At 44.3% G+C, this 10,731-nt stretch overlaps 1 protein-coding gene across 1 annotated transcript in view; it reads left to right on the plus strand.

Moving 5' to 3' along the window:
• The first annotated feature begins 176 nt into the window (after positions 1-176).
• Positions 177-10,731, plus strand: part of VRK1 (vaccinia related kinase 1) — a 38,741-nt gene continuing 28,186 nt past the window's right edge. Inside the window, exons 1-2 of the mRNA XM_006839607.1 lie at positions 177-336; positions 3,258-3,313. Of these exons, the coding sequence (XP_006839670.1) occupies positions 177-336; positions 3,258-3,313 (216 nt within the window). The remainder of the gene's footprint in view (positions 337-3,257; positions 3,314-10,731) is intronic.

Genomic DNA, 10,731 nt, shown 5'->3' on the forward strand with positions numbered 1-10,731 from the left:
AGTTCATGATGGGTGTTGGATGCCTATTGTCCAAGTTCTTTGTGGGTGTTGTATCCCTGTTGCCCAAGTTCATGGTGGGTGTTGGATAACACCTGCTGGCGCGGTACATGGTGGGTGTTGTGTACCTGCAGGCTGAATGTGTTGTGAGAAAAGTTTTGTCTTCTGTGACAGTGAGGATGCCCCGTGTAAAGGCAGCACAAGGTGGAAAAGCAGGCCCCAAGAAGAGACGCCTTGCTGAGCAGTTCCCGGCCGGGGAGGTGATGATCGACATGTCCAAAAAAGAGTGGAAGCTGGGACTGCCCGTTGGCCAGGGCGGCTTTGGGTGCATATATCTCGGTGAGTGTGTGCCTGTTTCTCATTGTGAATGCACAGGTTGGTCTGCTGCCTTCTGATGACAGCCATTTTTCAGGGCTTTCCTGACACTATATGAGTAAGCAGAGGTGCATTTCTGATGTCCACTCCCACCGCCTCCGAGCTGGTTCCTGTAGGACTGCTCCATCAGGTTTCTGAGACTAGAAATCCGCACCTTTCTCCCGCAGAGCCACTGGTGGGTTCGAACCCTTGAGTTCAGTTAGTACGACACTTAACCTACTGCACCACCAGTACAGGAGTGAAAAAGATGGTTAATTTCACGACAGAAGGAGCTCTGGTTCTGGGTCCTGCTTACTGGTGTGCACTCTGGCTTCAGCACACTGACCCTTCCTAGTCATCACCCCCTCTGCCCTCTCCTCAGTGAGAGTCCCATTGGACCTGCTACAAATGTGGATTTTTCCACCCCTTAAATGACCTCAATCCTCATCCTAATAGAATAAGACAGCTACCCAGAAACTGAGTAAAGGCTTCAATGGGCGACTCTTTTCCATACTTACTGAAATTTCCAGGGATCCATTGTGGAAGCCCGAGATTCTGTTACTGGTTTCACAAGTACTTTACCTGATGTTTCTCTAAAGCTGTTTGCACCTGCAAGAATATAAGCCATGATCTGTATAATTCAGACTTCTGACTTTTCCATGCTGTCCTCAACCCACTTCTGACATTTGTTGCCTATTATAGAAAGTTACTTTGAGTAGTGGAAGCCTTTGTTTTCAAGTAGTATCTGACTCAGTATTAAAGCAGCACAGGGCCTCATCGCTTGAGAACCGGCTAGAACAGAATCAGATGTGTTCTCGCAAGTCCTCCAGGAGCCTGTGATGCTGGCATCCGAGAACCACTGACTATAGTCACAGAGGAGACGCAGGGCCAGGGGCTACAATTGGTCAGCCGCACTCTCTGGAGGTGGCTTTGCGAGGCCAATCTAAGGGCCGCTGCTTTAGTTCCTCTCTTTCATAAGTGCAAGTCCTGCGGGTCACTGCCACCTGCTCTCGAGAGCTAGGTGTTGGTTCTGTGAACTTGTTCCTTGTCTTTGAGATGATCCCTACTCCCGGCCATCCCACGTGCACAGAGTAGTGCTCCATCGGAAGCAGAACAGCAGGCCTGTCTTTTGAGGTGCCTCTGGGTGGGTTCAAACCACCAACCTTTCAGCTAGTGGTAGACTGCTTGATTGTTTGTGCCGCTCAGCAAAGCCAAAACCATTCTATGGAACTAGGCTCTATTTGACCCAAGAGGAAGATCAGGGTAAAACATGAAACCAGCAGTGCCTGCCAGGCAGCTGTATGTGGTGTGACATTGTGATTTAGAGGCGATGACAGAGGAGATGAGCTGGCCCTACTGTGGGATGGCTGGACAGGAAACTCCACATTGCCCCTTTCCTCGTTGGCATGGTACACTATTCGTTTGGAGTAGATTTCCATTTTCATACTTTACACGTGAAACACTCTTTTAAAATCCTGGCCCTGTTTCTGTACTGGAGGATTACCAATCTCAGGCCGTTCAGACCTCTACCCACTCACTCGCTGTCCCGTCCTGAGGTGGAAGGATTGTGGGGCTGCTTCCCTGCTGAGTGGTGGGTCTGGGGTTCGTCTGTCTCTCCAGTGCTGGAGGACTTGGCCAGACCGTCTGCCCTTCTGTAGAAGGCCACGTCCTGATTTTCAGCTAACAGTGCTTCTCTGGTGTTGTTTCCATCTCCTGCCTGGGTAACATTTGACAGTGCCCACAGCTCCAGCCCCTCGCTGTGGTGACACCTGAGCTCCTCTGTTACCTCTGACCCAGGCCACCACACGCCTGTTGGAGCTCCTTCTCTCGAGGAGTCCTTAAAAACCAGGGGCCAGCCTTATCACTTCTTGCTCAGAGCCCCCAGTGGCTCATTCTTGTCAAAGCTACAGCCTTCCAGTTCTCTGGGCCTCTTCTTTCCTCTCACTTCCTGCCCCAGTCAGGGCATGTGCTGCTCTGCCCACAGGACAGCCTCGCTTCCAGTCTTCCCACTGGGGCACACCACTGCCCCCTCTCTTCCTGCTTCACTTTCCCTTCCCAGCTCCATCTTGGGGAGCATGCCTAAGTGCGCTGTGCCCCCTCCATGGCCTGTGGGCTTCAGGAGAAGAGGGATGCTATGAGATTCCTTACTGTCAGCCTTCTGTTCCTCCCTTCATCTCCCATGAACAGGAACGAGAGGGGTAGTCACGGTCAGATTGTGAATGGCAAGCTGAAGCCAGAACACTCAGCTTTGGGCCCCAAACTAGGGCTTTTGCTGGTGCAGTGGGTTAAGTGCTAGGCTACTAAGGGAGGCAGCTTGTGCCTACCAACTACTGTAAAGAAGCTGGCTGGCTGTCCCCTTAAAGATTTACAGTCTTAGCAACCCAGGGAGCAGTTCTACTCTGACCTATAAGGTCACCATGAGTCGGAATTGACTGGATGCCCGTGGGCATTTGGTCTGTGATTGCCTTCTGGAACTTTAGCTGGAGTTTCTTAACTTCGCAAATGTTCCTCCTTTAAATGATCCCACAGCATTGAGAAATTGTTCATAGTATTAAGGAACTGTCTAAGTTAGGTTCCCCTTGGGAATTCATGATACACACACTAGCAGAGCAAAGGCTCTTAGTATTTTTAATTACAGAAATCTTTAACTCTGTTTAATGTAATTGATGATTGAATTGAAGATACATATCATTATAAGATGCATTCTAATTTCAGGCATGTTAAACATGAAAAAAAATCTTAAAATTGATGAAATTTACTATGATGATTTGTATTTGGGATTAAAGAATTTAATCTTTCTAGGGGTAACAGATACATACACAGACCTTAATATTAATATAAGCTTCATAATACATAATTGGTAATAATGCTTGTTCTGTTATTAAATATTTCACTTGTTTTAACAGCTGATATGAATTCTTCAAAATCAGTCGGCAGTGATGCACCCTGTGTTGTAAAAGTGGTAAGAAAATATTGAAAACTTTTGCTTTTTCTGTTGATTTAGTGCAGTGGGTTTTTTGGATAAGTCAGCCTTACCTTTAATAAGGAGCCTGGTGGCATAGTGGGTACAAGCTAACTGCTAGCTGAGCTGTCAGTGGCTCAGGTCTGCCTGCTTCCTGGGAGAAGATGCAGGAGTCTGCTGCCATGAATATGTGCAGCCTTGGATGCCCTGTGAGGCAGCTTCACTTTATCCTGTGATGGACTCAAGCATGCCAACAGGATCGGGCAGTGTTTTGTTCTGCTGTGCATAATGTTGCTGTGAGTCGGTACCAACTTGATGATGGCACCTAACAACAACAACAATAGGGACTCTTAGGAGTTGGAGCCCACAGGATGGTAGTGGGTTTAGGGGGTTTTTCGTTGTAGGGTCTTTCTGAGTTGAAATTCACAAGATGACAATTGGTTTGGCCTTACCAGTTGTCTCCAAGATAATTTTGATTCATGATGACCCCATGTAGGTCAGGAGAGAGCTGTGCACCTGAGGATTTTCAGTGGCTGATTTTTTTGGGTACTAGTTCACCGGGCCTTTCTTCTGAGATTCCTCTGGGTGGACTTGTATTGCCAATTTTTTGTGATAATAACTGAGTATGTTCGTTGTAACTGTTTGTACCCCCTGGGGTTCCTTGGGCAAGCAGAATTAATTAACTCTTATGGCATTACATTTTTAATAGCACTGCTTTCTTGATCAGTATCTAATAAGACAAGAAATAGTTTGTAGTTTTATGTAACTTGTGTTCAAAAAGTCCCTGTCCTGTTTTCTGAGGTAGAGTGGCTTTGGATTTGGGGGTTAATGAATCAGGACATCCCAAAGCCTATTGCTCTCCCGTCAGGCTTCCTCATAGTACCCTGCAGGACAGACTAGAATTACTCCTTAGGGTTTCCAAGGCCATGATCCTGATGGAAACGGATGGTGTCATCTGTTTGCCTCGGAGGGACAACTTTTCAGTTAACAGCTGGGTACTTAACCACTGTGCCACCAGGGTTCCTTTGAATTGAAGCATGTTGTTGTGTGCCCTTGAGTCAGTTCTGACATGTAATGACTCTTACAAGATTTCCAAGAGCTGTTGGTGAGTTTGAACCGCCAACCTGTGGTTAGCAACCAGTACTAATCCTACAGCGCCATAATACCCAACTCATTGTTTTTATTTCAGCTATTTACAGTAGATAAAACACACTTTTCAGTATAATTGATCATATTTTTTCTTGCATTGGCCTCTGAACTTCTGTATACTTTCTGTTTTTATTGCTCGTTTTGTTCTCATTACCATCCATCTTAGCAGTTTAAATGACGTTACTGTGACCTCCTGGCACCTTCATTGCTGTTGCTTTGGCTCCCACTCATAGCAACCCTGTAAAGGGTTTCCTGGGAGCAGCTGGTGTGCTTGAACCTCCAACCTTGCAGTTTGCTGTCCAGTGCTGATCCTACAGTGCCACACCAGGCGTCCTTTCTGTAATGTACTAATGTTGAAATTAATCTGTAGTGAGCAAAGGTTAGCAACATCGCATCTGACCTAGGTAACATGGGTTAACCTATATACTGAGGAACTAAAGGGCACTTAACAGCAACAACAAAGGTCATTTTCCTTCCTACGTTTCTGTTGTAAAGTTACGTCTTTTTGCATACCAACATTTGTAATAAAATGTGTAGATTTCTCTTCCCTACCCCAAAGTTCTTTGATGTCTGTGAAGAGTATGCTTTTCTTGAAATGGTGACAGATCAGTCATTTGAGCAAATACTTCATGTGGACCCCCCTTCCTTTTTCTCCCTTAAAGCTACAGAATTCTGGTGTTAGAATTACTTCATGGGTTTTTGCTTTTTAGTTTCCTTTTAAAATGAGGTCTTTTGAGGAAAAAAGTCTTTTGGACGTGACCTTTTTTGTGTTGTTGCTAGGAGCCTTTGGGTCTGTTAGATGTGTAAGCGACCTGGTACACAACGGAACGGAACACTGCCCGGCCCTGTGCCTTCCTCACAGTTGTTACTGGGCTTCAACCCATTGCTGCCACCACTGTGTCACTGCACTCCTCTTTCCTGACCCTCCAGTTACCCAGACATGATGTCCTTCTCCAGGTGCTGGTCCCTCCTGATAACATGACTGCTTTTCATTAAAAAATTCCAAACAAAACAGCTAAAGAAAACCCCAAAACAATGAGACATAATTTGCATATTTCTATAATGTAAGAATATTCCCCCACCCCCCATCCCCGCTTCCTAAGAAGTCTTCTGTGACTCTTTCTGGCCCACCTGCCCACATGCTTGGAGTTTCCCTGGCCGTGTGTGTGGTAGATGCTAGAGCAGTACATACCACTGCCCCTCTGACTGATAACCCGGCATGATGCTGTCGAGGTCCTTCCACATTAGGGGGCACCCAGTCAGTCCTACCCTGTTCCTGCTGAGCAGCATTCCATCCTGGAGACCAGCAGTCTATACTCCAGCTCCTGTTGATAGACACGCGTGGTGAGCTACTAAGAATAAATTTAGGAACCTTCTTCTTGTTGTGAAGTGCTGCGTTGGGTCCATTCACAGTGACCCTTTATAGGGCTTCCCAGGAGCAGCTGGTGGGTTTGAACAGTCAATCTTGTGGTTCACAGTCTGATGCTGATCCTAGAGCGCACCACCCCAGGAGTCCCAGGGTGGTTTTTATGGACGTATGCTTCCACCTGTCTGGGATGTCCACCTAGGAGGTAGGCTGGCCAGTGAGAGGACAGGTCAGGCCGGTTACAATGAGGAGGATGAGTGCTGACTACTGACCCCCTTCCTGGCAGCTGCTATTTACCTCTGCTCTGCGACTTGTGATCCTGAGCACTGCCATCATGCTTGTTGGCCACTCAGGTACCTTCCTGTGTGACGTACCTTGTCTTTTGTCCCCTGCTACTCCTGCATCACCTCCGTGTCCCCTTTAAGCAAATGAAATAGCCAGGTTGTTTTGTTCATTGTTGTTGGTGTTAAGTGCCATTGAGTTGGTTCTGACTCAGAGCGACCCTGTGCACAACAGAACGAAACACTGCCTGGCCCTGCGCCATCTTCACAGTTGTTACGCTTGAGCCCATTGCTGCTACCACTGTGCCAATCCATCTCATTGGAGCTCTTCCTGTTTTTACTGACTCTCCACCTTACCAAACATGATGCCCTCTCCAGGTCCTAAAGAATGGGAATGGGTTCACTGTTCAAACACTAAGCTTCCCCCTCCCCAACACGAATCTTAAGAAGGAGCCCTGGTATGGCGCTGTGGGTTAGTGCGCCAGGCTGCAAAGCCATTTGAACTGAAAGGTCGGCAGTTCAAGCTTACCAGCTGCTCCTTGGAAACCCTGTACAGGGTTGCTATGGGTCGGAATTGACTCGAAGGCACTTAACAACAACAACAACAATCTTAAGAAAGCGTAAGTGGTTTATTAGCCCCAAAGTCGGCTTTGGTGTTGTTGTTAAGTGCTGAAGAGTCGGTGTTAGGAATGAAAAGAAGGCACTAGATGCTGGCTCTGTGAGTCAGCAAAGCTGGCCGCCCAGGTAAGTACCTGGAGGTACCCCACTCTGAAAGCAAGCCTCCCTCCCTACTCAGCTTTTCTTGTTTGTGGACTGGGAAGCCCGTTGTTCTGGCTGGAGCTCTGGCTCTTGGTTCTCCTGCTGCTGCTTCTCCACCCGTCCTTTGTTGTCACAATTCCCTGTCCCTGGTCCAGGAGAGTCAGTGCCCAGGGACCTGGGGTCCAAAACACCCACTGCACTCCTGGCTCTGTCTTCGTTATTGGATGATTGTGAGACAGCTCATCTTAGATCCATGTTAGAGTTCAATCACAATGAACTCTGTTAACCACTCACTCCAGAATTGTATCATCCTGTTAGCATCTCCCACCTTCTCTTACCCAGACTCAGCAAAACAAAAGCATTGTTTGGTGGGAGTTCTAGACTATTCAGGAAGACATTAAATAATTCACTACACTACAGGGTTTAATGTGTGTTTCCTGTCCAGCTTAGTAAGGTGGATGCTCAGATCAGAGGTTAGCAATTTATTTTCTGTAAAGAGCCAGATGGTAAATATTTGAGGTATAGTGGACCAGACTGCTCACCTCTGCCTTGTAGTATGAAAACAGCTGTAGAGAACAAGTAAACAACTGCTTTGTTCAAATAAAACAATGTCCCAAAACAAGTTGTTGGCCAAATTTTTTGGCTTGCTGCTGATCCCTGACTTAGATTATTAATTTAATTTTTTCTTTTAAATAAGCATTTAGAAATACAGTTTTCCTTCTATAAATTTTATTCTTATGTTTTCATTATCATTCATTTAAAATGTTTTCTAATATCCCTTTCAATTTCTTCTTTAACTCATGGGTCACTTAGAAGTGTGTTGATTTTTCAAGCATTTGGGACATTTTCAGATGCCTTTAATTATTGATTTCTCATTTAATCCTCTTGTGGTCACTGTTCATACTTAACGATTTTTTTAAAAATTGTGACTTGTCTTCAGGGCCAGCGCGTAGTTAGTCTTATTTAAATTTTCAGGTGCTTTTGAGAGAATGTGAATTCTTCAATATGTGGGTGTATTGTTCTATAAATCTCAATCAGATTGAATTGTTGGTATTCGTCAAGTCTTTGAAATAATGTTTTCCAGGCTTTAAAAAAAAAAAGTGTATGTGAGAAGAGTGTTGAAATCTCTAACTATTGGGGTTAGTTTGCCTGTTCCTCTGAGTTTTGATGGGTTTTGTTTTATGTGTTTGAAGCTGTATTATCAGATGCATATACATTTAGGAGTCCTTTGTGTTCTTCATTAATTGACCCTTTTAACATGAAATGCCTCTTTTGATTCCTAATAATTCTTTATCTGAAGCCTATTTTTATACTAATAAAACCACTAAAGCTTTTTTAAGATTGATATTTGAACCGTGAAACTATTTCCATTCTCTTCCTTTTAACCTATTTATGCCTTGATGTTTAATATGCATTTCTAGTACACTATATAGGGTTGGATGTTTTTAGAAAGTCCGCCTGATAACTTTTGTTTTAAATTCGAGTATTTAGTTCATTTAGAGTTCATATAACTACGGATATGGTTGTCTTTAGGACTGTGATCATGCTGCGTTCCTAGTTACCCTCTCGGTTCTTTGTTCTTTTTAACTCCTTTCCTGTCTTCTTTTAAACTGAATATGTTTTAGTGCTTCATTATCTTTGCCTTCTGAGTTACACCTTTTAAATGTTTTAATGTCTGCTGTGTGGTTTACAGCAAGCACACTCTCCCTTCAGTTAAGTACACTGGTTGGCATATAGCATGAGAATGTAACTAACCACAGTACACGTTTATTTTTCTTTATGTCCTGGACAGTATTGTCATACAATAAAGTTTTCCTCAGTTTATAAAGCCGATTATTTTTGTCTTTAAATAGTTGTTTTTATAAGCATTTCACAAGGACTTTAGGTAATTTACACTGAATGTAATTATTGATATGTGATTAGTCCTACAAAACTGCTTTTGATTTAAGACTACCATTTTACTATTTATTTTCTATTTTTTTCAATCTAATCCCTCTTTTTTCAAGCTTATTTTTTGGGATTATTTCTTATGAGTTCCATTTATCTGCTTTATTAGCTTATTAATTATACCTTGATAAGAACTGCTGAAAAATGTATGATTCCATATATGAGTAAGTAAAAAATACTGCAACAAAACCACTGAAACGCTCATTAAACAAAAATATCAAAATGTGAGGCTATTGTTTCTCAGCATATTTGTTCTCTAGGTCTGCACTCTTCTGAAGATGTTATTTCCATCTCTTTAACCTATTGTGGTGTGGCGCTGTGGTATAAGCATTGGACTGCTAGCCCCAAGGCAGCAATTCAAGTCTACCAGGTTCCCTGTAGAGGGTCACTGTGAGTCGAACTGATTTGATGGCACTTAACAGCAACAACGACAACAGGAACCTCTCACCAAAGAATTCTGTGCTCTTTGGATGACACCATGTCAAAAACCGCAATTCTGGCGGTATTAAGGGACTCAGTTCGTGTTCTTCTTAAGTGCACTCTGGGTTTTGGGAACAGAAAGCAGCGTGAAGGGGTAAGAGCAGGGCTCTAGAGTGAGTGAACATGAAATCCCCCTAGGATGGCCCTTGCTATTCCCGAAGGGAAGAATGAGCAGGTGCCCTGAATCCCTCACACAGTTCATGGTCTTTCTCTCTCCAGTGCAGTTTTCCATTGTCTTAAAACGTCTTCCTAATAAGCCCCATGATCAACCTGTCTCCTTTGAGGATATCCATCATGATGATCCCCTTTAAGACCCCAAAAATAGATCTCAGAGAGATCTGCCTTGAATTTAGCTGGACCCCCAGCAGATCCCCTTGGAAGCCACTGTTTTGATTAGGCATTTTTAGTATTTTAGGTGCTCTGAAGAGATTAAGACAAGTACATTATTTAGAGAACTTGACTGCAGCCATCCATGGGTTGCAGACACATCTTTAAACATGTTTTTATTTGAAATGTACCCATGCGTGTATGAATTGGAGCCTTAGTAGCAATACTTTTTTTTTTTTTTTTTCCTTAAAAGTTTTATTGTGAATTATGTGATAGTTTACATGGGAGAACATTAGTTTTACATTCATTCTATCGTGTATCGTCTCTATGCCATGGTTACAATCTCCTCCATGCAATCCTTCCTCCGTACCTCCCAGGTCTTCAGCACACAGTCGCTCTCCCTCTGGATCTGAAGTCCCCAGGTGCTCCATCATTCCACCTCATCATCTCTGGCTCCATTTCAGGCATCACTGCTTCTTCGCTCTCTGCTCTTCTCCCTTGATGGTCCTAGGGACCTCCGCTCCTAGACTGAAAAGTTAATCACTCCCCTCCTTGCTATAAAACGTCTACCTTTACACTTCCAACCCTCACAGTCAGTTCTGATAACAATTATTCACTATTGTATCACAAGAGACCCGTCTGCATTTCATTGCATCAGCCCTGCCCAGTCAGATTGAATACTACTCACTGGAGATTCTACCTTCCTCCAGGCCCTCTGGGTCTAGGTTCCCTCTTGAAAGCTTGTAAGCCAGTCACTTCTTGCCTTTGTAACCCCTCACCCCCCATTTTGGCCAATGTCCAAGTTGCCCATCTCTGTCTACTCTGTGTGTGGAGGGGGTGGGAATGGTTCTTGCTGTAAGGATTTATTTCCTCTTTTGAGCTACTGCTTCCATAGGTGTAGGTCAATCAAATTGTATGAGAATACTTTTTTTTTCTTCTTCTTTTTACTTCTGGTTGAGCTCTGATCATCCAGTCACTGAAGCCTATAGGATAAGTGGGTATTATCTGCAAGTGTGGGTGTTCTTATGCATGTGCCCTCTCTTCTTACCAGCTGGACGCTCTCACTCTCCACTCTAGTCCTCTGTGGCTATGTCACTGACTCTGGGCCC

Source organism: Chrysochloris asiatica, unplaced genomic scaffold (genome assembly GCF_000296735.1).
Source record: "Chrysochloris asiatica unplaced genomic scaffold, ChrAsi1.0 scaffold00025, whole genome shotgun sequence".
NCBI lineage: Eukaryota > Metazoa > Chordata > Mammalia > Afrosoricida > Chrysochloridae > Chrysochloris > Chrysochloris asiatica.